This window comes from Caretta caretta, chromosome 2 (assembly GCF_965140235.1).
Source record: "Caretta caretta isolate rCarCar2 chromosome 2, rCarCar1.hap1, whole genome shotgun sequence".
Taxonomy (NCBI): domain Eukaryota; kingdom Metazoa; phylum Chordata; order Testudines; family Cheloniidae; genus Caretta; species Caretta caretta.
In genome coordinates this window covers 39,328,406-39,356,088 of record NC_134207.1, presented here as the reverse complement: position 1 = coordinate 39,356,088, position 27,683 = coordinate 39,328,406, and the positions used below count along the sequence as shown (strand labels likewise).

The 27,683-nt window shown below is 41.6% G+C and overlaps 1 protein-coding gene across 9 annotated transcripts in view; it reads right to left on the bottom strand.

Moving 5' to 3' along the window:
- RGS22 (regulator of G protein signaling 22) overlaps positions 1 to 27,683 on the bottom strand; it is a 93,155-nt gene that overhangs the window by 44,658 nt on the left and 20,814 nt on the right. For 4 of the 9 annotated variants that reach the window (XM_048841345.2, XM_048841346.2, XM_075125024.1 and 1 more), the window contains 10 exons: positions 25,690 to 25,775; positions 24,078 to 24,243; positions 23,202 to 23,370; positions 21,034 to 21,117; positions 17,669 to 18,368; positions 10,793 to 10,954; positions 9,589 to 9,769; positions 7,406 to 7,569; positions 6,617 to 6,725; positions 691 to 816 (listed from right to left, as the gene is read on the bottom strand). In XM_048841345.2, coding sequence (XP_048697302.1) covers positions 691 to 816; positions 6,617 to 6,725; positions 7,406 to 7,569; positions 9,589 to 9,769; positions 10,793 to 10,954; positions 17,669 to 18,368; positions 21,034 to 21,117; positions 23,202 to 23,370; positions 24,078 to 24,243; positions 25,690 to 25,775 — 1,947 coding nt within the window. Of the gene's footprint in view, positions 1 to 690; positions 817 to 6,616; positions 6,726 to 7,405; positions 7,570 to 9,588; positions 9,770 to 10,792; positions 10,955 to 17,668; positions 18,369 to 21,033; positions 21,118 to 23,201; positions 23,371 to 24,077; positions 24,244 to 25,025; positions 25,160 to 25,689; positions 25,776 to 27,683 lie in introns of those variants that run through there. The other 5 variants (XM_048841348.2, XM_048841349.2, XM_075125026.1 and 2 more) reach the window with 4 other exon arrangements.

Sequence of the window (27,683 nt, the reverse complement as noted above, 5' to 3'; positions counted from 1 at the left end):
GCTATTTGTCTCCTGGAGAGCCAAAGGCAGAAGAAAGCATTTCTGGCCACTGCTGCTGCATTCTAGACATCTGTGAGAAATCTATAAGAAACCTGCCAATGGATGGAATGACCACTGCCTACGTCCTCATCTTTTTCAAATCTTTCCTAAAGATTCACTGCTTCTGCAAAGCCCACACGCTGACTAGCTCCAACATATTCTCCCTCTACATCCTGCAGCAAGTAGTGGCTTTGCAGACTGCAGAGAAGAAATATAATGATGTTTCCTAGAAGTTCATGGAACTTCAGTTAACGCTAAAGAACTTTTTGCAAATGCTGGATACTTCTGGACATTACTGACACCACAAGGAAGGGGGTGAAAGACTAGCATGTGAAAGAGATTATATTCTAGTAGATATTCTTCTTTCCCCCCCTTTTTTAAATCTTTCTGCAGGCCAGGATCTCATCTGGTTTTTCTGCCAGATGGAAAAGGCAGTTATTCACAATGAATAGTCCCTTTCATCCCTGATGGAACACTCAGACTTCAAATAGGTTTGGGATAGTCAGGTTGAGGCCCATCTTTAGTTCCAAAATATGCATGACCACCACCCCTTTCTTTCTCCAATTATTTTTTCAGCCTGGCTGCCCTCTGTAGCTTGGTGTTCAGTCAGTTATGGAATAAATTACCACAGGGTAAGAAAATACCTCATACCTCATTCCCTGACTTCTCACAGAAGCATGTGAAGAAGTAGCCTGCTCTGTTCTCCACATAAAGAGACTGCAACATGCATTCCATTTTAGAACCCCCTAGGACAACACTCTCTGTAGGACTTTTACCCTAGGTTAACAGAACAGCAAGAAATAAAGGTGATTAATTTTTCTTAGATGTCATTATGTTGAAATGGGGTGCTACGCAGACTCTTCAGCTGACATCTTCACTCCAGTCAACCAGATTTTACATTATATTACACATACAATTGGTGTGCGGAGGTCATCTAGTCCATCCCCCTGTGTTGAGGCAGGACCCATAATACCTAGGCCATCACTGATTGGTGTTTGTTTAACAAGTTCTTAAAAACCTCCAGTGAGGGGGTTTCCACAATCTTCCTTGGTACTTAAATATTCTTAAAGTTAGAACATTTTTCCTAATATCTGAACTAATTCTCCCTTGCTGCAGATTAAGCTGATTACTTCTTGTTCTTCCTTCAAGGATGTGGCGAACAATTGATCATGCTCTTTATAACAGCCCTTAATAGATTTGAAGTCTTATCGGATCCCCCTCCATGTTCTTTTCTCAAGACTAAACATGCCCAGTTTTTAAAATTTTTCCTCAGAGGTCAGGTTTGCTAAACCTTTTATCATCTTTATTGCTCTCCTCTAAACTCTCTCCCCAATTTGTCTCATTTTTCTTAAAGCATGGTGCCCAAAACTGGACACAATACTCCAGCTGAGGCCTCAGTGCCAAGTAGGGTGGGACAATTACCTCCTGTGTCTTACATACAACACTCCTGTTAATACATCCCAGAATGATAATAGCCTTTTTTTTGCAACTGCATCACAGTTTTGACTCATTCAGTTTGTGAGCTACTACAACCTCCAGCTCCTTTTTCGGCAGTTCTACCATCTAGCTAGTTATTCCCCATTTTGTAGGTGTGCATTTGAGTTTTCTTTCCTAAATGTAGCACTGTGCACTTGTCTTTATTGAATTTCATCGTGTTGATTTCAGACCAATTCATCAAGGTTGTTTTGAATTCTAATCCTGTCCTCCAAACTGCTTGGAACCCCTCCCAATTTAGTGCATCGACAAATTTTATAAGCATATTCTCCACTCCATTATCCAAGTAATTAATGAAAATGTTGAAGCATACCAGACTGAGGACACACACCCCGCCCCCATGGGTCCCATCTGATATCAAACCATTGATAACAACTCTCAGTACAGTCTTTCAACAAATTGTGCACCCACCTTATAGTAATTTCATCTAGACAGCATTTCCCTTGTTTGTTTATGAAAATATCATGTGGAATTGTGTCAAAAGTCTTACTAAAAATTAAAGGAAATCAAATCTGTTGCTTTCCCCATCCACTAGGCCAGTAACCCTGTCAAAGAAGGAAATTAGGTTGGTTTGGCATGCCAGGTACTTACAAATCGATTGTTTATTAACTTGCTCCAGTAACTTTCCAGGTATCAAAGTATCCAGGAGTATTGTGTAGGACAGGAGAGATTTAAGGGAGAGAGAGTCTATTTTGACATCTCCCTCCTATCCTCCTGCAAAGAATCCCAAGGAAAATGCAGGCCAGTGAGCTGACCCCTGAAGAGCTGAGGAGATATGTGGCAGACTGGTCTCATCCTGTGAGGACACTGGGAGTGGATGAAGGATTGGGGATGGGAGGTTTCTCTCCAAAGATTGCTCAAGAGCAGGTCGGAAAGAAAGAGCAGGGCCTTTTGAGAGAGGGTCTCGTGAGAAAGGGGTCACACAATGGGAAGCCTAAGGGTACGGGATAGTTAGAATCCTTGATACTCAGAATATGCTCAGTGTGCCCAGCCATTTGATAGCATCATCATCAGCTGGGTGGCAGCAGCAGTGATCCCCTGAGGTCAAGGATGATCTCTTCCACAGATTTTACTTTTTATGGGTCCTTTGGTGACTGAATCCTTGAGCCACAAACTCGTTGGCAGACATTGCAGGTGATGTTGGAAGGCAGGGTTGGGCCATGATTGCTGTATGACAGTTGTCTGTTCTTTCTTTTCTGCCATTTTTCTGCAACCAGGGCAAGGCAATTTTTCTCAAAAGTGATCATTCCTTCTCTGACAAGTCTTCACCAGTTAGCCCTGTCCTGGGCTACTGTCTACCAGTGCGTGGTATCGATGACACATCTCTTAATCTTTGTCTTGAGGGTGTCTTTGAAGTGTTTCTTTTGGCCTCCCCATTTCCTTTCTCTTTTGGTGAGTTGGGCGTACAGCAGTTGTTTTGGTAGGCATGCATCAGTCATGCGCGCACAGTACCCTCTCTACCTCACCTGGTGCTGGATAATCATGGCCTCAGTACTGAAGGTGTTGGCCTCCATGAGGACAATGACATTAATGTGGCGATCCTTCCACTTTCTGTTGAGGATCTTCTGGAGAAAGTGATAGTGCTGGCTTTCCAGGTGTTTTCTGTAGGTCACCCAAGTCTCACAGGAATAGAGGAGAGTTGGAATTACCACTGTAGTCTAGTGTGTGTTCTGATGTCATGGTTGTTGAACACCCATCAAGACAGTCTGCCAAAGACAAGGCTGGCACAGCCTATTCTGTGCTGAATGTTAACATCTATGGCTGCCCTCTGTGAAAGATGGTGGCCAAGGTAGGCAAGGTTCTTCTCTGGTTTCAGAGTTTCAGTTCTTCTCTGTCAATGTAGAACTTCCTTGCTCGGTTTGATGATTGACCAGGAGCTGGCTGGTGGAGAACTTTTGTTTTTCCAATGTTCAGGGTTAGTCCTACACTTTTTTTAAGCTCAGAGAAGCAGTTAAGGGCTCTTTATAGATCCTTCTTTGAGTGTGCAACTACAGCACAATCATCTTCATACTGGAGTTCACCCACCATCAAAGTAAGCCATTGGGCACTCGTCAAGGATATGCAATGTAGGCTGAAGTTGACTATATCTACATCATGGGTCATTAGAGAAACCCCATTTGAAGAGCGACTGGCTGCACAATTGCCCTGTGTTGTTCGAAACCGGTTCAGGGATGGCCACAGGTGCCTTGGCAGGTCAAAACCTGGTGGGCAGATGGTTGGGTCAGTGATGAGAGAGTGATTAACGATTGTCATTGCTGACCACTCATTACACCAAGCAGATTCCACCGTCATGTCCTGTGGTGGCATAAATGACCATAAGGGTCCTTGATAGCCTCCATGAATAACCAAGTGGAGAATAAATGGCTGGGCCTCTCTTCCCCTCAGCCAGAGACAGACTCCTCCAGACAAAAGACAGGGATATACAAATAGAGATATTCAGTTGTGTGAATATTTCCTGAATGTTTGGTTCCCCAATATAAATTTCACTTGACCACAAATATCCGCCTGTTCCACCACTGTTAACTAAACGAGAATACCTTCAGCAAAGGAATAAACAAGAGTACTATCCTAATAAAAGAAACCAGTCCATTAACAGATTAAGGAACTCAATGCACATATGAAAGGTTTAACCATTAGAGTTTATTTCCTGAACAGTGCCAACATCTCTATGAAAGAACAGGACACCTCTGGAATGTTCAATGGACATGAAGAGTTTGGGATTTATAGTTGTATGTGTGGCATTATTTCTTAATTCTTGGACTTCAAGAAGCAGGAAGCCCCCAAAGCCTCCATCAGTTCAGCAAAAATTAAGAAAACATTCTTCTGTGCACTTGATTCAGGGAGTTGCTTTTGGAGGCAGTAATTTTACAAGCCATACAATAAAGTGTAGGAGTGATGAAAAAAAATGTTCCTCATGTATATTTTACTGTTTTCATCACTGCATATTTTAGGGCCATATTCAAGCTCTCACTTCCACTGATCACTAAAATACTGCCCAAAACTGTACTAAGGTGTGGGAATGTCTCTATTGAAGCATTTATCCATTAACTCACACATAGTAATCCTTTTTACTATCACACAAAGAACATTATTATGATTAAAACATAATCATTTATTAGTAGTTACCATACCACAGTATGACACTTACCACCATTATTTCCTAGTCTAAGAATAAAAAAATAGAATAGACCAATGGATACCATAGAGTGGTAACTATGAGTGAGTTCTGGCTTTCTAATAGGGCTGTCAAGCAATTAAAAAAATTAATCGAGATTAACCGCGAGATTAAAAAAATTAATCGCGATTAATCGTGCGATTAATCACACTGTTAAACAATAGAATACCATTTATTTAAATATTTTTGGGTGTTTTCTACATTTTCAAATATATTGATTTCAATTAGAACACAGAATACAGAGTGTACAGTACTCAATTTATATTTATTTTTATTACAAGTGTTGGCACTGTAAAGACAAAATAAATAGTATTTTTCAATTAACCTAATACAATCTCTTTATCATGAAAGTTGAACCTGCAAATATAGAATTATGTACAAAAAATTGCATTCAAAAATAGAACAATGTAAAATTTTAGAGCTTGCAAGTCCACTCAGTCCCACTTCTTGTTCAGCCAATCACTCAGACAAACAAGTTTGGTTACATTTGCAGGAGATAATTCTGCCTCCTTCCTGTTTACAATGTCACCTGAAAGTGAGAACAGGTGTTCTCATGGAACTGTTGTAGCAGGCATCGCAAGATATTTACGTGCCAGATGCGCTAAAGATTCATATGTCCCTTCATGCTTCAACCACCATTCCACAAGACATGTGTCCATGTTCATGATGGGTTCTGCTTGATAATGATCCAAAGCAAAGTGGACCGACGCATGTTCATTTTCATCATCTGAGTCAGATGCCACCAGCAGAAGGCTGATTTTCTTTTTTGGTGGTTCGGGTTCTGTCGTTTCCGCATCAGAGTGTTTCTCTTTTAAGCCTTCTTAAACCATGCTCCTCCACACCTCGTCCCTCTCAGATTTTGGAAGGCACTTCAGATTCTTAAACCTTGGGTTGAGTGCTGTAGCTATCTTTACAAATCTCACATTGGTACCTGCTTTGCGTTTTGTTAAATCTGCCGTGAAAGTGTTCTTAAAACGAACAACAACATGTGCTGGGTCATCATCCGAGACTGCCATAACATGAAATATATGGCAGAATGTGGGTAAAACAGAGCAGGGGACATACAATTCTCCCGAAAAGAGATCAGTCACAAATGTAATTCACACATTATTTTTTTAACAAGCATCATCAGCATGTAAGCATGTCCTCTGGAATGGTGGCTAAAGCATGAAGGGGCATATGAATGTTTAGCATATCTGGCACGTAAATATCTTGCAACGCCGCTACAAAAGTGCCATGCAAATGCCTGTTCTCATTTTCTGGTGACATTGTAAATAAGAGGACAGCATTATCTTCTGTAAATGTAAACAAACTTGTTTGTCTTAGCGATTGGCTGAACAAGAAGTAGGACTGAGAGGACTTGTAGGCTCTGAAGTTTTACATGGTTTTGTTTTTGAGTGCAGTTATGTAACAAACAAAGTCTACATTTGTAAGTTGCACTTTCAGTACAAAGAGATTGCACTACAGTACTGGTAAGAGGTGAATTGAAAAATACTATTTCTTCTGTTTATCATTTTTACAGTACAAATATTTGTAATCAAAATATACCCTTTGATTTCAATTACAACACAGAATACAAGATATATATGAAAATGTAGAAAAACATCCAAAGTATTTCATAAATTTCAATTGGTATTGTCTTGTTTAACAGTGCGATTAAAACTGCGATTAATGGCGATTAATTTTTTTAATCATGATTAATTTTTTGAGTTAATCGTGTCAGTTAACTGCTATTAATCAACAGCCCTACTTTCTAATTAAAACATTGCACAAGGCAAAGATATTATCTGTATAATCAGACACATTTTCCAAAATCAGAGGGCGTACCCCCTTTGATTGGTTATACTGTAGAATGAAGTGTCTTCAACCATAGATTCCGGGAAGCCAGGTTCTTCCAGGGCTACTTACTGGGAGCAACTCAGCATAGGTGTATTTTCTATCTGTCTGGGACTTCAGGCATTTTGTATCATCAGTAACAGCTGAGAGACGAGTCATGTTGCTTCCCACTGATTTTGGCCTGGACCCACAAAGAAACAAAAATGTTTGATAATTGCTTAAGAAAAGATTAGGAATGTTTAGTTTAGAGAGGAAACAAATAAGAGGGGACATGATGTAGGCGTAACAAAATAATAAATGGTATAGAGAAGATAAATTGAGCATTACTATTTAGCCTGTCTTCTTATAGAAGGAACAAATAGAAATTCAATGAAATTGAAAGGCAACAGATTTAAAACGAAGTTAGAGAAAATATTTTTTTACATAACACATAATTAACCTGTGGAACTCCTTCCCACAAGTTATCATGGAGGCCAAGTGCTTAGAAGGATTTAAAAAAGATATGTATGTGCCTAGTCAGAACACTGACAGTTACATCAGAAAGGATAATAAATGTTACTCATCTAAATAAACCTGTTCATCTAGGCTTCCATCAGCCCCTGCATACTTCCCTGGACAAAGCCTTCATGCTCCTGGGCACAGGCAAACCACTAACAGCTAGAGGTTAGGAAGAAATTTCCACTACAGGCAGATTAAATCATAACTGTGCTCTTGTGAGCAGATTATTGTATTAAATTAGTGGGCAATGGAAAAGTTGCATTCCGTAAAAACAATGAGTATCTTAAGACTTTTGTAAAACCATGTTAAATAGGTGAGAAGTATGGGATTTATAGATAATACACAAGAGATTTTTGCACCTACCTGTTTCTACTAACATCAGGTTTATTGGTTACACTGTAGAAATCATCCCTTATGATGGTTTCACTTGCTGGCAGGGTAGCTGACAATAATCTGGAAGCTCTTTTAGAAGATAAATTCATCACATTTGTTTTTAATAAGGTTGTGGGTGAGCTGGTTTCATTTCTCTAAAGGAATAGAAAAATAGAATAACTCAGTAATAAATTTTCCCACCTTTGTTCTTTCTGATGCTCTCCAATTAAAGGTTTCTATTGACATCAGGGACTTTCTTTCCAATCACAATATGTAAAGTAGGTTCAAGCTTTTTCCATCATCCTTTAATAACTACAAAGCATTAAAAGTTGCTAGCAGAGGGCAATATTTCACCTCCATCTTTACATAAAATTCCAATTGACATCAGTGGGATTTCTGCAAATGGAATGAAGGTACAGGAGAATATGGAATATCTTGTTTAACATGACCCATATTAAACAAATCACCTAAACAATCAAGATCCTTCAATTTTAATGTAACCTTTTTTGTCTTTGTAGCTCCTGATTCCAGATTTGATCCAGAAGACATGGAAACTACAAAACACAGCAGATAGACATTGCACAGGGAAGCAGACAACTTGTGTAGGGGGAAGCTGTACATTATTATACTATTCACCATCAGGGGTAAATGTGGGCACATCCGGGGGCACACACAGTGCAGATGCAATCTACTAATCCTTTCTTTACCCAGTGGTGGCACCTGCTCATCTAGACTTCCACCACCCCCTGCATACTTTCCTGGACAAAGCCCTTTTGCTCAAACTTTGCTCACAGGACCAGGATTTTGTTCCTTTTGGACTCTAAGGATGCTGATGAAAATGAATGGCAGCAGATGAATGTCCTCTAGTTTACAAATCAGTTGAGATGTTCAAAGGATAACTTAGAATTATGAACGTTTTGCACAGCTCTGACAAAACCTGAGACCACACAAAGCTCACCTAGTTTCAGGCTTTCCTATAAATTCAGTTATCTGAAGCTAGGTTCCCAGAAAGTTTTGCTAAAATGCAAAACTCTTCCAAGCAAATCTGGACCAGTTTAGGGCTATGCAATGAAACTGCACTATGTATGAGTTTGAAATTAAAACAGGTGAAAATTTGTTTGTTTCCATTAAGACTGTGAGTTCATTCAAAATCCAGACTCAGCGAGTATCTCAAGGATCCAAGCCCACGTCATTAAAAACAACAACCAGAAAAATGTTTGCATAAATCCCTATAAAGTGAAATCAAGAAGTTTCATGAAATTTTAATTAAACAGCTGAAGCCATTTGCAGTAACATCAGGCCACGAAGATTAATTTAGACCATAATGAACCATCTATCGTATTAATTACTTTTTTAATATACATAGATATTAAAATTGCATTCCAAAAATTATTCCAATAAAAATATTAGAAATGGGTTTGAACTCACCCCTGAATCAGAGCATCCTTTATCCTTGGGAGTATTTGAAATCTGAACTGTGATCTGGATTCACAATTTGTAAATAGCTCCTATCTTGAGACCTGATCCTGAGTGTTGCTGAGTACGTGCAAATTCCATTGAAGTGACCTCTCATATTCAGGCCCTTTGTGATGAGCTGAGTCAAGAACCCTGATCTCGCAATGTACAAATTCTAGTATATTAAAAATCCATATCTAGATCTGAGTTTTGTAGCCTGAGACCATCTCTAGAAAAAATATCACAGATGGCTGTTCTGACTAAACAATTATGATCTGAGAGACAGTGAGCCAGATTCTGCTCTCTGTTACGCTAGTAAGTATGTATCCAAAGTAACTTAATTGAAACCAGTGGAATTACTCCAGATTTACACCAGGATACTAGAGAGCAGAATCTTGCCTTCTAGCTCTTATGTAACTCAATGAAATTTGAAATTTTCAGCTAAAATCTGCTCTCAGGTATATCCTTGTGGCCCACTGACATCAATGGAGTTGTCAGGGTGTAACTGTGAACAGAAATTGACCTGCAGTTTGAATGGGAGCTACTGTACAAAACACAGTAGCATTCTACTGCATTTTACACATAGATTTTGGATGAGACAAGCTTAGATTAACTAGATCTGACTCTAAATTGACTCAAGGAATGAGGACGAAATCCATGTCCCTTTTAATTCAATAGAACTTTTGCCGTTAACTTCTGAGGGTCCTTATCATGCCTACCTGAGGATGGGAAGGTGCTAACCTTGGAATACAAGATTTAGCTCGCAGTGGCAACAACGTCACCATTTGTGGGTAAGGATCAATATCTGTCCTTGGTCTCTCGTGAGAGGTGTGCCACTGTTTCAACTTTGCACTGGCAGTTCGTATTGCAGCTGTATGAGTGACACAAAATCTGGGACCCCTGCAGGGGGGGAATACATACAAGCAGAATTTATTCAAAACACAAACTATTGGACTAATGTGACATTTACTACATCAATGTATGGTGCTATTAATAACCAGAGTTAAAGATCAGACAACATAAAAGATAAATTTACCTCTTACACTACTCTAAATATAAAAGTGACCTATTGCCTAAATTACGTTAGGGTTCTAAATGGCAAAGTATAATACAGCTGCTTTTGTTCATGAGACTGCAATTTACATTCAATCTAACAATCTATGTCTAGTCTATAAAAGAGAATGGAGCCATGAGACACCCAAACTACAGCTCCCATGAGGCACTGTGGTAGCATGAAGTAATTTGGTAGCCTTAGTTCATGAATGCAGATTTTCACTTTGGGGGTGGGGGTGGGGGGTGAGGAGGAAATGAAAAAGAATATGGCTGATTATGCTTTGCAAACTAGGTTAGAATCTGCATAATCTACTACAGCAGAAGGAGAACAATTAATATGAAGACAGATGATTTACTGTGAAGTCCTTGAGAGAACAGCCTTTGTAAATCAAAGCTAAATAAATAATAGTATTCAGCTCTGTATAACACTTTTAATGCTCAGATCTCAAAGTGCTTTACAATACAAGCAAATATAATTATCCACATTTAAACTTTTAGCAGCAGTGCAGTAAGCAGGCTTTCAAAGTTACAGCAAGACAGCTATTAATATTCTGTATAACAGAGGTCCAACAGTAAATTGTCAGGGCCAAACTCTGCATAGATTTATATCATGTGCAACACCAGCGACTTTAGATGGGCTGTACAGGATGTAGTTTAATATAGAGTTTGACCTTGAGTCTCAGATCTCTCAAACAAAAATTCACAGGGCCAGGATCTGCTATCTCTTATGCTAACGCTAGCTCCATGGGGTTGTACTAGAGTAAATGAGGTCAGAATTTCCCTCACAACTTTAGCAGATTGGGGTCAAAGTAAAAGGAAATAAACACTACAAAAACAATGGCGTCAGAGTTCATCTTCGGTTATCCCTACCAGTAAAGAAGTAAAGGTTTCACTACTTCAGGCTGAATCCATTTTAAGTGTCTTGTATTCCACTGGTCTCCAAGTAGCAGGTCCAGTTTGAATAAGACTTCTGAGTTGAGAAAATAATCTCCACTGCTCACGAGATAGAGTTTTTTCATTTTATCAAGCTGTCTTGAGTCAAAGAAAATATATACATATATTAGACCCTGCACATAAATTACTAGATTCCAAGGGCAGAAGGGACCAGTGTGATAATCTAGTCTGATCTCCTGTATAGCACAGGCCATAAAACTTCCCCAAAATGATTTAAAAATTGTCAATATTGGAGAATCTACCACAACCCCTGTTAATTTTTTCCAATGGTTAATTACCACCACTGTTGAAAATTTAAACCTTATTTCCAATCTGAATTTGTCTAGCTTCAACTTCCACCCACTGGACCACATTATACCTTTCTCTGCTAGATTGAAGAGCCCATTATCAAATATTTGTTTCCCCATGTAGGTACATATAAGGTACATCTATGTAGTATGTAAGTATCCAGCTAGCATGGGTACATAGGTGCTGGAACAATTTTTATAGTGGGGTACTGAGAGCCATTGAACCAAACTATAAACCCTATATATGACGGAAACCACTTCAAGCCAGGAGGTGCTACTGCACCCCCAGCACCCCTAGTTCCAGCACCTCTGCATGGGTATAAATAGCAGTGTAGACAGTGAGCCAGAGCTTAGGAAAGCAGAGTGGAGAAGAGTGCCCTACATGTCTGAACCCTCAGGGTATATACCCTACACGTCTCTCCACATGCCCAAGCAGCAGGGCCGGCTCTAGGCACCAGGTGCTTGGGGCAGCACATTTCTAGGGGCGGCGTTCCAGCACCGGCCATGCTGCCCCAGCTCGCCTCCGCTCCACCTCCGCCTGCTCTCCTGAGCTCGCCACCCCGCTCCGCTTCTCTCCCCTCCTGCGCAGCAAGCCTGGGAGGGCGGGAGGAGAAGCCGAGCGGCGCTGCGCTCGGGGGAGGCAGCGCTGGTGGAGCTGAGGTGAGCTGGGGCATGGAGCAGTTCCTCTATCCCCCCCCCGTTACTTCCTGCGCTCCCCCCAAACCTCGCTCACCTCTGCTCCGCCTGCTCCCCTGAACGCGCTGCCTCTCCCTCACCTGAGAGGGAGGGGGCAGAAGCGGAGCGGCGGCATGTTCAAGGAGCAGGCAGAGCGGAGGTGAGATAAGGCAGGGGGTTGTGGGGGGGGAGCCGCAGGAAGCAATGGGGGGGAGGAGGCGGGGCCAGAGATTTGGGGAAGGGGTTGGGGCGGGGCGGAGTTGGGGCAGAACCGGGGGTAGGACACGAAAAAAAAGCTGGGGCGGCCAAAAAATTTTTTGCTTAGAGCGGCAAAAATCCTAGAGCCAGCCCTGCCAAGCAGAGCCTCCCATGTCTATAGTGCTATTTTTACCAGTGGAGTGTCCTGCTGCCTACTCACTGCTGGAGCCTTTCCCCAGCACCAGCGAAAGGTTCTGGCAGCTCCCTGATGCCAGAGCCTTTCTCCAGGATGTGTAGCTACACACCACAGTGACAAGTATGGATGCAGCTTGCCTTTCACTGTGGCATGTAGCCACACTTGTAGTACCTGTGTTCTGCGTGCTGCCATAATCAAGTCACCCCTTAACCTTCTCGTTGTTAAACTAAATAAACTGAACTCCTCAAGTGTAACAATAAAAGGCATGTTTTCTAATCCTTTAATCATTTTCCTGGCTCTCCTCTGAATCCTTTCCAATTTATCAACATCCTTCTTGAATTATTGACACCAAACTGGACACTATTCCAGGGGTGGTCACACCAGGGCCCAATACAGAGGTAACATAACCTCTTTGTTTTGTGAGAGTCTATACTATTATAGTCACCACTTTTACAAGACTGTGATAAATTTTGTACAAGTATGCCTTGTGGGGTATAATTTGAAAACTCATAACCTGCTGAATATAATTCACCTGGTAAAATATAACTTTACGTTCAATGTCGATATACATAAGTTTCGACTATATAACATTGCTGTAACATACTCCAAGTTTAGGAAAAGTAGGCCCAAACCAGTACCACAGGAACAAAGGACAGACCAACACCCCAGCCAGGTGCTAAAGAGCTATCACCTGCTTACAGAGACATTCTCCGGCAGGGGGAAGGTATGAATAAGAAATTTATATTTCATCACAGGGCCGGTTCAAACCTCAAGTCCACAAAAGACTGTTTTTCACCTTCACCCCAGCTGGAGGTAATCCTCAAAGAGGGGAGAGTGGTATAAGAATGAGAGACAGTGGCCTCCACGTCACCCCTTTCTCTTCCCATCTCTACTCCCAGCAGCTACAATGCTTGAAAGACAAAAAGGAAACATCTTTAAACTGGGAGAGGGGCCTCGGCTGGAAGGCTTTTCAGCCAATACAGACTGTTGTATACGGTGAGACAAAACCCCTTTGTTTTTAAATTCACATAGCTTGTTAAATTAGGTATTAGCTTGTGTTTTATTCTTTTATTTTCTTTTTATAACCAATCTTGATTTAATGCATCACCACTTGTAATCCCTTAAAATCCATCTTCCTGTAGTTAATAAATCTATCTTATTGTTTTATCTTAACCAGTGTTTTTGGATTAAAGTGTGTGGGAAACTCCATTTGTGATAACAAGGTTGATGCATGATCATTTTCCTTTGATGAAATGGCAGACTTTCTAGGCTCCAGTCCTGTTCAAAAGGTACTGAGCAGCACAGGCCCTGACTTTTGTTTTTGCTGGTAAGTGCCCGCTCCTCTCCACCTCCTTCCCCTCATGTGAGTGGTGGGCGGGACCTCACAAATAGAGTTTAGGGACAGGTTTGCTGAGTTGGAAAAATGAAGCAGGGCATGGCTGGCAGTAACTGAAGGGGGGAGGGAAAGGAAGAACAGAAGTGTGGATAGTCTTATAAGAAGAGGGGAAGAGTCAATGGAGATACCCAGAGTTCAGAGCCCCAGGAGGATACAGGATGACTTGCAGAAGATTGCAAGGGAGAATAAAAGACAAAAAGACTTGCAGCCAAAAAGAACAGGCAGACGGCTGAGAACAGGCAGACGGTGATGAATGAGACACACCATCACCAGGAAAAGGCAGGTTTACATGACTGGTGACTCCTACTAAGAAGAACAGACAGGTCTGTCACCAGAGCGGATTCGGAGAACAGAAGGGTGTGCTGTCTGCCGGGAGCTAAGATATGGGATGTGGACCTGAGGCTGAAGAGGATCCTAATGTGAGCAGGAAAGAATCTGCTGATTATCCTTCATGTGGGAACAAATGACACAGCTAGATTCTTGCTGGAACATATCCATGGAGACTATGCCAGGCTGGGGAAGACACTTAAGGAAATGGAGGCTCAGATGATCTTCAGTGGGATTTTGCCTGTCCCTAGAGGAGGAGAATGAAGGTGAGACTAGATTATGATGATCAGTAGATGGCTCAGACAGTGATGCTAGAAGGAGGGCTTTAGGATGTTTGACCACTGGGAGGCATTCATGGACAAAGGACAGTTCTCATGGGATGGACTCATCCTGAGTAGGGAGGAAAACAGACTTCATTCGATGGAAGTTGACACAACTCATTACAAGAACTTTAAACTAGAAACTCAGGGGAGACCACTGGGAGATGCTCATGTAATTTCCATGACTGATTTTAAGTTTGAGCGGGAGGAAAATCAAGTAAGAAAGGATATAGCAATGGAGAAAGGAACAGCAGTGGGTAGGAGAATGGGCATTAAGAGGAAGGATAGTGCTGATACCAGTCAGGTAGGTGATATTGGCAGTAAAATGACTGCACCCAATTGGGCAAGGAATGTGGGCGAAGCCAAGCTGCAATAGTTAAGACGTCTGTACACCAATGCAAGGAGTCTGGGTAACAAAATGGAGGAAGTAGAACTATTGGTGCAGGAAGTGAAACCAGATATTATAGGGATAACAGAAACCTGGTGGAATAGTAGTCACGACTGGAGTACGGGTATTGAAGGGTCTGTGCTGTTCAGGAAATACAGAAATAAAGGCAAAGGTGTTGGAGTAGCATTGTATATTAATGATGAGGTAGACTGTAAAGAAATTAGAAGTGATGGAATGGATAAGACAGTCTGTTTGGGCCAAAATCACTTTGAGGAAGAAAGCTATTAGAGGTTCCCCTAATATATGCTTGTGGTCTGCTACAGACCACTAGGATCCAATTTGGATATGGACTTCTTTTTTTAATGAAATAAACTCTACTGGGAATTGTCTGATTATGGGAGACTTTAACTTCCCACATGTAGATTGGAGGACAAGTGCTACTAATAACAGTAGGGCCCAGATTTTCCTGGGTATAATAGCTGACAGATTTCTTCACCAAATAATTGCTGAAACTACAAGAGGTGATGCCATTTTAGAGTTGGCATTGGTGAGTAGTGAGGACCTCCTAGAAGAACTAGTGAGGACAACCTTGATTTGAGTGATCATGAGTTAATTCAGTTTAAACTAAATGGAACAATAAACAAAAATAGATCTGCAACAAAGGTCCTTAATTTCAAAAGAGCTAACTTTAATAAATTAACGGAGTTAGTTCAGGAAGTGGACTGGCCTGAAGAACTCAAGGATCTGAATGTGGAGGAGGCTTGGAATTACTTTAAGTCAAAGTTGCAAAAAGTATCTGAAGCCTGCATCCCAAGCAAGGGGGAAAAATAATAGGAAAGGGGAGGGCTTTGAGTTACTACAGAGAATTCTTTCCCAAGTATCTGCCTGGTGGGTCTTGCCCACATGCTCAGCATCTAACTGATCACCATCTTTGGGGTGGGAAGGAATTTTCCCACAGGTCAGACTGGCTGAGGCCCTGGGGATTTTTTGCCTTCCTCTGCAGGATAGGGCATGGGTCACTTACAGGTTTAAACTAGCATAAATGGTGAATTCTCTGTAATTTGAAGTCTTTAAACCATGATTTGAGGACTTCAGTAACGCAGCCAGAGTTTAGGGGTCTATTTCTGGAGTGGGTGAGGTTCTGTGGCCTTCAATGTGCAGGAGGTGAGACTAGATCAGGGGAGGGCAAACTATGGCCTGCGGGCCGGATCCGTCCTATCAGGGCTTTTAACTGGCCCACGGGATTGCCAGCCCCATGGCACGGCGTGGCGGGGCTAAGGCAGACTCCCTGTCTGCCCTGGCCCCATGCCGCTCCCAGAAGCTGCTGGCACCATGTCCCTGCACCCCAACCCCCTGCCCTGAGCTCCCAACCCCCTTCCCTGAGCCCCCTGCCATGCCGTGCACCCCTCCTGCACCCCAAGCCCCTGCCCTGAGCCCCCTCCTACACCCCAACCCCCTGCCCTGAGCCCCGTAGCCCCCTGCATTGAGCCCCCTGCCACACCCCTCCTGCACCCCAACCCCCTGCCCTGAGCCCCCTCCCGCACACCGCACCCCCTCCTGTATCCCAACTCCCTGCCCTGAGCCCCCTGCTGCACCCCACTCTCCTCCTGAACCCCTGCTCTGAGCCCCCTCCTGCACCCCTCCTGCCCTCCAACCCCCTACCCTGAGGCCCTTTCTGCACATCTCACCCTCTCCCACACCCCGCATTCTCTCCCAGACCCCAGACCCCTGCCCTAGCCCTTCATTCATGGCCCTGCATACAATTTCCCCACCCAGATGTGACCTTTGGGCCAAAAAGTTTGCCCACCCCTGGACTAGATGATCACGATGGACCCTTCTGACCTTAAACTTTATGAGCTGATCGTCCAGTTCCCTAGTAAGATTTGGTGATCTTTAGTAAATACCAACTAATACCACATCTTGTGTTTTTTATCAGTTAGGACACTAATCTATAAGCATTCAAGATAATGTTTTTTCAAGTTATCAGTGACTTGGAAATATGTACAACCATTTTTTACATAAAGTGCCACTCCCCTTTCCCTTTTGCCCACTCAGTCTTTCCTAAATAAGCTATAACCACTGATATTAACATTCAATCATAATAGGCATGATTCATCCCACTGAGCAAACAGCTGTCATTTTGGAAATACATTTTCAAACATTTCTAAATAGCAGAATCCAAAACATTTCTATTACCAAATAAAGCCAAGTTTTGTACAGAATAAATGTTCCTACTGGCTTAGGACAGGTGACCTAAATCTAATAAAGCATATTGATAGGGAAAAAGAAAAGGAGGACTTGTGGCACCTTAGAGACTAACAAATTTATTTGAGCATAAGCTTTCGTGAGCTACAGCTCACTTCATAGGATGAAAGCTTATGCTCAAAAAATTTGTTAGTCTCCAAGGTGCCACAAGTCCTCCTTTTCTTTTTGCGGATACAGACTAACATGGCTGCTACTCTGAAACTTATTGTTAGGGAAAAGGAAAGGAGTACTTGTGGCACCTTAGAGATGCACCCGATGAAGTGAGCTGTAGCTCACGAAAGCTTATGCTCAAATAAATTGGTTAGTCTCTAAGGTGCCACAAGTACTCCTTTTCTTTTTGCAAATACAGACTAACACGGCTGTTACTCTGAAACCTGTCATTGTTTGGGAAGTGTGTCATACTGTATGCCCTGCTTGTGACTTTAAAATCTTACATTTATAGAGTATCTTTCATTCTGTTTTCATTAAGACATTTATTCATATTCAGTTTTATAAAAAACCCTTTTGTATAAAGCCTTAATTTTCACCCTGATTCTGACCTCACACTAGTTTTGCAAACATATAACTCAGCCAACTTCAGTGGTTATTCATGAATTACCCTTGTATTAGTGAAATAATCAGAATTAGAACCATTGTGTTTGCATTATTCACTCATATCCATTATGCATGGGTCATTCTAAATGCTCATAGACAACATTTATCTAGCCTTCTTTATAAGCATTAAAAACAATGGCAAATACCTTTGCTGCCTTCTAGTGTCCTTAAGGACCTTTAATCTTTCAATGTCCATCCAGAGCCACCAGTACCTTTCACCCAAAGTTCCTTTTATGAACTTCTTGAATCTTTCAAATTCATTTCTGTTGCCAATATCATAAGCTCTGTAACTGGTACACCAGGCAGCCCGACTGTCTGTGACATCACTTTCAGACCTTGAACTTGAACTCACTTCTTCAGTCTCCTGTTTTATGCAATGTGCTTTGGAGTCTAACTTGTTGGATGGAGAGACACTTTGGGAAGTAAGTGGCTCTGCAGCAGTAGCAGAAAGTTGATTATTTGATAACTCATGTATAAATACATCGGACAGTTTACTGAAGTTCATATCAGTCTTGCTCTTAGCAGCCGGTTGTCCCATCAGTTTTGAGATTGATTCACTCACTATATACTGAATATAAGCTGATGTAAACTCTTCTAATGTTTGAAAAGCTGGCATTTCCGGTCTACCATCGAATTCCAGATTTTCTTTCTCCTCAGCACCATTCTCCCATTTCTGGTCTAGATATACTCTTAACATAGTATGGGAAGGAGTGTCAGCAATGGATACAGAAGTGTAAAGCTCTGTACTTTTGGATCTCCCACTAACATTGCTAGTTTTTGAAGTTCCTGTCCTCTGTAGGAGGGGGAGACTCCTTTGACTGTATTCCATAGCCAGGGAATCCACTCCTGCATTATATCAAAAGAGATCATTGAAAACTCTGTCAGATTCAGAACTGTTCTCCTGGCCGACAGAAACAAGTTTTCAAGTTACAAAAATTGGAACATATTTGCATTTTATTGTTGACAGCAATGGAAAGTGCCATACTGCCACAGTTGGGATCAGCAGATGAGCTTGAGCTGCAGCTACCTTGCTATAAACAGGAGGGGTCTTCTGCCATAATGTTCTCTGTGAGAGCCCCTTGAGTCTATGAAACTCACTCCCCACCTTGTTCCACTAGATCCATGCATTCTCAACCATCTGACCCCAGCACACCCCAAGGCAACCAACCTTGCCAGCAGGCAGCACCCCACCAACTGGCATCCCAACCCATAGGCACCTCTACCCCCAGAACACCTATTAAATGTCTGGTCATACTGCTAGGCCCATCTTTTCTCCCATGCATGTGGCCAGGTGGTGGTTTGAGGTGGGAGGCGTTTTTTATTTAGGAGCAACAGGGAATAATAAATGGTAGCTGTTTATCTACCTATGACGGAATGGAAAGTGTATTACTTGTCATATTGGAAAATGGCATGAGCTTATTGATTTTAATTGTTGTCAGGGTGCTCAAAGCATTGGACAGGCACCTGTCAATGGAATAACATCTTTTTATGTATGGAAAGAGTAAATATACAAATGAACATGTCTGGGACCTTGAATCCTAGGACCCTGTGATCATAAGATTGGCCACACTGGGTCAGACCAAAGGTCCATCCAGCCAGTATCCTGTCCTCTGACAGTGGCCAATGTCACGTGCCCCAGAGGGAATGAACACAATGGGTAATCATCAAGTGATCTGTCCCCTGTCGCCCATTCCCAGCTTCTGGCAAACAGACTCTAGGGACACCATCCCTGCCCATCCTGGCTAATAGCCATCGATGAACCTATCCTCCATGAATTTATCTAATTCTTTTTTTAACCCTGTTATAGTCTTGGCCTTCACAACATCTTCTGGCAAAGGGTTCCACAGGTTGACTGTGCTTTGTGAGAATAAATACTTCCTTTGTTTTAAATCTGCTGCCTTTTAATTTCATTTGGTGACCCCAGTTCTTGTGTTATGAGAAGGAATAAACAACATTTCCTTATTTACTTTCTCCACCCCCGTCATGATTTTATAGACCTCTATAATATCTCCTCTTAGTCATCTCTTTTCCAAGTTGAAAAGTTCCAGTCTTAGTAATCTTTCCTCATATGGAAGCTGATCCATGCCCTTAATAATTTTTGTTGCCCTTTTCTGAACGTTTTCCAATTCCAATATATCTTTTTTGAGATGGGATGACCCCATCTGCATGCAGTATTCAAGATGTGGGCAAACCATGGATTTATATAGCGGCAATATGATATTTTCAGTCTTATTATTTTTCCCTTCTTAATGATTCCCAACATTCTGTTCGCTTTTTTGACTGCCGCTGCACATTGAGTAGATGTTTTCAGAGAACTATCCACAATGACTCCAAGATCTCTTTCTTGAGTGGGAACAGCTAATATATGTACAGTTGGGATTATGTTTTCCAATGTGCATTAGTTTGCATTAATCAACATTGAATTTCATCTGCCATTTTGTTGCCCAGTCACGCAGTTTTGTGAGATCTCTTTGTAGCTCTTCGCAGTCTGCTTTGAACTTCATTATCTTAAGTAGTTTTGTATCATCTGCAAATTTTGCTACCTCACTGTTTACCCCTTTTTCCAGATCATTTATGAATAGGTTGAAAAGAACTGGTCCCAGTACAGACCCCTGGGGACACCACTATTTACCTCTCTCCATTCTGAAAACTGACCATTTATTTCTGCTCTTTGTTTCCTATCTTTTAACCAGTTACTGATCCATGAGAGGACCTTCCCTCTTATCCCTTGACAGCTCACTTTGCCTAAGAGCCTTTGGTAAGGGACCTTGTCAAAGGCTTTCTGAAAAATCTAAGTACTCTATATCCACTGGGTCCCCCTTGTCCACATGCTTATTGACCCCCTCAAAGAATTATAGTAGATTGGTGAGGCATGATTTTCCTTTACAAAAACCATATTGACTCTTCCCCAACAAATTATATTCATCGATATGTGTGACAATTCTGTTCTTTACTATAGTTTCAACAAGTTTGCCCGGTACTGAAGTCAGGCTTATCAGCCTGTAATTGCCAGGATCACCTCTGGAGCCCTTTTTAAAAATTGGAGGATATTAACTATCCTCCATTCATCTGGTACAGAAGCTTATTTAAATGATAGGTTACAAACCACAGTTAGTAGTTCTGCAATTTCACATTTGAGTTCCTACAGATGAAATCTTTAACCCAAAAAGGAATCAGTTCCGTTTACAAATGTTTCATTAATAATGTGTTTAGATAAATAACCAGCTCCCCCCTCTCTCCCCGTACCATTGAGGCAACTCATTTCTTTTTGCTCCACTCCCACTCATCCCCTTTAGCCATCCTCCCTTTGATTGACAGCTCAGTGCAGATGTGTCTCATGTTATTAAACTGGCCTCCAGCCTCCCCTGTTGTTCTTATCTGCTGAGCAGGAAACCTGACACTTTTACTTGCCCAGATTCCTTCTGCATATCCCAGGCTTCTGGGCAATAGGACTTTTCCAGTCCAGGTGGTAGTTGGCACAAGTGACCATTTATCTATAAATATCGCTTACCTAGATTACTGCTGCTACTGTTGTATAAATCAGCTGTGTAAGACTGAGCAGAAAAATTACATGTGCCTTGAAAAGGAATGGAATCTAAATGAAAAGCAAGAAGAAACAGTCATAATTTTACCATGGCTATACAGCATCTTGGTTTCAATTTGTTTTTTTAAATTTGAGAGTTAACCGAATCCCATCCGTATTCCTGTAACCATTCAGCACAACAAGAGATATAAATGTCCATGTTTCAGTGCATAAGACATCCATTACTAATCAGAGTTTAGGATGGGCAAGTTATTCCATAATTTTCCATTATAGTATTTCTTGTTACTTCCTGTGAATTATGTAGTGGTGGGCAATGTCATGGGCAGAATACTGAACGGAATGGATCACTGGTCAGAACTAGTATAGAAATTCCTATGTTCCATACTCACACTATTCCACTTTTTAAAAATATTTTTAAATTTTAAAAATCCACTAATTTTCATAATACTGAATCTAATCTAATTTACTCTAATTCTTAATCTACATTGATGAAGGAATAATTTAAATATTATTTTATCACATAACAAATTAAAAATATCACAAGTGGCAAAAAACATCAAGCTAACCCATGGCCCTGATCCCCCAGTGGCATAAATTCCAAGTAGAGGTGTGTGTCAGGAATCCCGGTCTCCAGGAGAGCTAGTCTCTAGGCAGCCTCATCAGTACAGTTGGTCTGCAGCAAGCTGTCTGATTAGCCAAGCAACTGATTGCCCGCAGATACCAGCAGATTGGCTCTTAAGCCAGCAGCAGCTCACTTGCTTTTCAATGCTCATGCTCATTGCTGTGCCTGCTCCTGCTTTGAACCCGTCCTTGTCTGTCATCCTGCTTGCAGTTCCTGCCCTCTAGTTTGACCCTCAGCTCTGGCTCCTGACTATGGACTCCAGCTTGACCCTTGGCTCTGGTAACAAGTTTTTGCCTTCCAGTTTTACCCTTGGCTTTGGCTCCCAATGACTGACTACAGCTCTGACTCTGGCCACTAGGCTAGACTGCCCTCATCCTTGTTGGCTGACACTGCTATCTGACCATGTCCTGCACCGCATATTCCAAGGATGTTCCCATGAGGTAACTATTTTGCAACCAAACCTCACCTGTGCCAATTCTCTGACTCTGCCCCAGTCTGTGGAGGTTAAGGAAGGGAAGTACTGTGCATGCAGAATGCCTTTTAGATTGAAGGAGCAGCAGATTTTGCATGACAAAGTAATAGCCAGATGCAGATGAAAAACAGAGCTCCACACTAGAAGACAAAGCTCTCAGGCAGGAGAGCTAATAGATCCATAGGGTGAAAACTCACTGATTACTAGGCAACTGAGGGGAGGGGCAAGGAGAAAGACTGTCCACATGGCTACTAGCAACCCACACTAAGGAGGAAGTGAATGTGGTGGAATACGGGGGTGCACTGCTTAGGGACTCACTGAAGTGTTGTGGTTAAAAGTTCTTTCAAATTTAGATTATGCTAAAACACTTTGTGGCTCACCCAACATTTGAAGCCATTATACTCTGAGCAGAAAAATATAACAGCAAAGTGGACCTCCTGCTGGTTCCCATTCCTATCCCAGTCCCAGCCCCATGCAATACAGATCCTGCAAGTGCTGTACAGTCTTGACCTGACTGCTTGCAGCTCTGCATAAACTAATGATTAAGTCATGACTTACATATTAGTGCAACCTGTGTACATTAATGATTAATGAATGAGTCAGCATATTTTACAAAGGTAGGTTTCCAGAGCAATAATGTCCTGAGGAGTTACCATACCACCCTATCCACGCTTTGGATCCACATGGCCCTGATGAGGCAATTCTCAAATGCAGCAGTTTCTGTGTTCTCACAGGACTGGGGAGAGACATAGTTCCAACACTTCCCCATGTGTTTGGACTTTTCTGATCCATTTTGCTTCCCTCTGCTCTGCATAGCAGATGAGAGATTATGGGCCATTTATAGTAAGCAGCATTTAATGTTGTGGAGTGAAGAAGAAATACACCTATTCTCTTCCCCATCCAAGTTCCTAGGTATTGTGTTGTAGGCCACAGAACAATGACAAGCAGATATAGCAGCATTACTCTAACTCCAGAATAGCTTTGATTTCAATCTTGTCATATTTGTTATCTAAGTAGCATAGCTGCACTATTACTACTTACCTGGACTGACACTGTGGTTGTATGCAACAGTTCTCTGAGGGCCTGTAGACCAATACCGTGTGCCTTGAATTTGAGTGGAAACTAAAGGATGAGTAACTGTATCTGTAGTTGTTGTTTGCTGACTTTTTTTGGCTAGTGTAAACCAATCCTTTGTCTGAGTAACTGTAGCCTATGAAAAGCAACATTAAACAAGTTCAACATAGCTTATACAATAATTCTGTTTGATCTATTTGTTGCAGGGCTTCTCAGAACAGAGACCATATTGTCTGTAGTTATTCTGTGCTCTCTCACCACATAGGTTTTGTTATCATGGTGGTTTACAATGGATGTAGAAATATGGAGGGAAACCTGCCAGGATTAAAGCATGGCCCCTGAACTAAGGGGAGGAGTTTGAAACCAGGGCCAGGAGGACACATGGGGAGAGGTCTCTCCAGAGAGGCCACAGTGGTGTGAATCTGGAAGCTGGGAAGCCAGCCAGGAGTGAAACACAGCTGTATGGAAGGAGGGCTGCTTGTGGATATTCTATCCAAAGGGAGAATAAGTTGGAGCCCAGAATTCAGGGCTAGGCAGAAATCTGAAGGAAGAGACTCTCCAGAGAGGCCAGGGGCTGAAGTGGGAACAGCAGAGCTCCCCCTGCACTTAGAGGAAACTGAAAGAGTTGTGATAAATGGGCCTACAAATTTACCCTGAATGTGAACTTAACTGAAAAGTGAGTGAAAGTTTGTAAAATGTCATAATAACATATAACACCAAATGTTTATGGTAAAAGATGCCAGAGGGAGACAGACAGACTAAATTAGTACAAAGGGTCTTAGCCCAGTGTGCTCCTTCCAGCACAAAATTGCTGCCATTGCCTATACGTTGTGCGGATTTTACCTGGCCAAGTGAAACATAGAACTTTCTCATAATTAATTCCTCTTCACCCTCCTCAGGAAAAGGAGGTGTCAGCTCTCTTTTCATAATCCAGGGATAATATGTTGTATCTATAATGAAGTTAATACCAGTTTGGCTCCATTCTACCTGAGAAAGCAGTTTAGCTAACCTACAGTTAAATATATTAGGAGACAAATGAGTGGTTCAGTTAAAACATTCATCAAGACATTCATTTGATTTCTCTTTACAACTGACAGTAAGAAACATTAGCATTCTCAAAATAAATTCTAAAGGGGAATTTATGCTACTTATCTTCTATTTTACCCCCGGACCATATTTACATATGTGAAGAATGACAGCCATTCTACGGTTCATAGAGCCAGAGAAGAATTCCTCCAAAAGCTAGGCATGGTATACATTAGGCTTGAGCCTGGAGTTTATATCTGAATCTAGCTCCAAATCCAAACTTCATCATAGATGTGGGGGCGGGGAGGAAATGGAGTGTTCAGATCTGGTGTTCTGGGTCAGATTCGGTCTCTTTTTTCCTCCCATCTGTGCTCACTTTGGCCCTGATTCAGGAAGGTCCTTAAGCATGTGTTTAGTTTTAAATACTAACTTCAGTGGGAATTAAGCAAATGATTAGAGTTCATTTTATATAATTTTTGTTTTGTTTAATGAAGAAAATGGTTTGACACAACAGAAAAGGCTTAGGCATGTCCATTTATTGCCTAAAGGGAAAATACAGCATTTCTCTAGGATTTGTTATCCTTTGTACAATTTTCCCTCCAATGTAAGCACAGTCTTCAGTATATTGAATATTGCTACATTTACAGCAAACATTTTAAAATATTTTTATGCAGCACTCAGTGCCCAAAGAACTGGTCAATTTCTACAATAAAAAAGGGACTTGGTAAACCAGGCTACCAAGCAGCCACTCTTTCAGGGACTCACCAGCAAAGCTGTGATCATCCTGCATACTACAACCAACAGAACCCAGACATGAACTTTAGGGATCTGGAGGAAGGGCCTTCCCACAGCAGGTCCAAGGCTCTGGGACATCCTCTCAAAGGAGGTCAGGAAAAGTACAAGTACATCAGGTCATGCTGCAAGACTCACCATTTTGCCATAGCAATCCTCAAAGAACCTGGGCAGAGGAAAATCTAGCTACATTCACAATGGTAGAAACCAGTGATTAAAACAAAAAGGATAACAGAGAATTGGCTGTCCCTTCCACACAGATTCCACTACTTTTTATAATTCATTTACAGTACCTAGATATGGCTAGATAGATTCACAGATTTGATGGCCAGAACCAACCATTGTGATTATCGAGTCTGACCTCATGCATAACACAAGCAGGCATAGCAGCATTACCCTAATTCTAGAATAGCTTTTATTTCAGTCTTGTCATTTCATGGGCAAGGGAAATTAGAGTCAAGAGGAAGTGGAGAAAAGGCATCAGCCTCATTTTAATTTATCCAAATCACTGAAATTATGTGGATTACATGGGGCAAAAGATCTGAGAAAATGTTGTAAGAGTTATGTCAAGACAAACTAAATAGAGGAGATAAATTAACAAATGTAATACTTGATACGACATTAGAGGGGACGATACCTGTATTCAAAGTAACAATCACTTTTTAGAAAGGCTGGGAGTCTTTCTTGCTTAATCCACTGAATTCCCTGTTCTCGCTCAAGACACTATTAAAACAAAAAAAAACATAAATTATCTGTTAATGCTTCACTTCATCAGGTTTTATTTGCCACATAGTTAATTGATAAAAAGAAAAGGAGGACTTGTGGCACCTTAGAGACGAACCAATTTATTTGAGCATGAGCTTTCGTGAGCTACAGCTCACTTCATTGTATTTTCCACTGAATGCATCCGATGAAGTGAGCTGTAGCTCACGAAAGCTTATGCTCAAATAAATTGGTTAGTCTCTAAGGTGCCACCAGTCCTCCTTTTCTTTTTGCGAATACAGACTAACACGGCTGTTCCTCTGAAACCAGTTAATTGATAGGTTACCTTGCAGTAATTCTAGTAAAGTAAACAACTTTCCCCCTCAAACATAGTCTAACCAGACAAGTGAATTAATTTACATTCCTATAACAACCGGGGGTCTGATTCTGATCTTTCTTAAAACTGCATACATGGAAATGTAAGCCATTGCAAGTTCCCTGTTCAAAACTAGTGCAAGTGACAGAGGAATGCAAATCAGAGTACCAGCTGCCCACAAATCATCTGCAATGTGAAACGGGTAACTTTGGGGACGATACTTGTTTTAAAAATAACCACAGTTAGTGTTTTCGTCAATATTTTGAGGGCTGAGGAAACTTTCAAGTGGTCTTAACAAGAGCGCTAAAGCAGGAGGACTGTGGATATTTAAAAAAAAACAACCGTTTTCACCTACACCCATATGGTGTATTGAGGACAGTGTTAGAATTGCAAGGTATCACTTTAAGTGTGTGTGAGGGGTAGGGGCTGGTTCCTGGTCCTGTTAGCAGGCTAAGGAGCTCTGTAACAAAGTATGCAATCCACATCAGTCTGGAAAGAGCCATCTTAAAGCAAAGTGGGATGAATTGTGCCTCTCTGCCTTAGGGAGCAGCCTGTAGGTTCTTGGGTGTTATAGTTTTGAATTCTAAGAAATAAAGTACTGTTACATTGCAATCTTCCAGCAAGAGTATCTATGTTTTTATCTAATTTTTCTGTGTGTATGCCATGAACATAATAAGCAGTTATATACTGACATCAATAAAAAGAAAAGGAGTACTTGTGGCACCTTAGAGACTAACAAATTTATTTGAGCATAAGCTTTCCTGAGGTACAGCTCACTTGCTACTCTGAAACTGACATCAGTGGAATTATTGCTCATTTACACCAGCATAGGTGAGACGAGAAGTAGTCCCATAGTATCTCTCTATTGGCTAATAAGAAATAAGCCTAAAATCTGGCACCTTTGACAACTTTAGTTTAGCTTTTTCACTTCTCTCAAGTGTATTTCTCTGTTCCTAGATTTTATTTTAGTGACTTGATTGTTAGTGACATTGATGGCCTGGAAGAATGAAATCCTCAGCTTGTCCATAGGTATAATATAGGCAGTGTGGTAAACCCAGGACAAACAGCTACAAAAGGGAGGTAGGTTTCAGAGGAACAGCCGTGTTAGTCTGTATTCGCAAAAAGAAAAGGAGTACTTGTAGCACCTTAGAGACTAACCAATTTATTTGAGCATAAGCTTTCATGGGCTACAGCCCACTTCAACGGATGCATAGAATGGCATCCGTTGAAGTGGGCTGTAGCCCATGAAAGCTTATGCTCAAATAAATTGGTTAGTCTAAAAGGGAGGTAGTAATTAGTCCCAGGGGATTAAAAGGCCCCTCCCTATCCACTGAGGAGAGAGAATGAAGGAGCAATAAGGTTCAGCTGGAAAAGGGGTTGCTAGGGAACCAATTAGGTTCAGCTGACTCCAACTACTTGGGACCTTTTTAAACCCTCCCCTGGGTGGTAGGTGGGGGAGAGTGAGGGAGTAGGGAAGCTGTCAGTAGGCTGTTTGCAGCAAGACACCAGATCTTCCCAGTAGGGAGGCTGTACTCACTCCCCAGAGGGGAAGT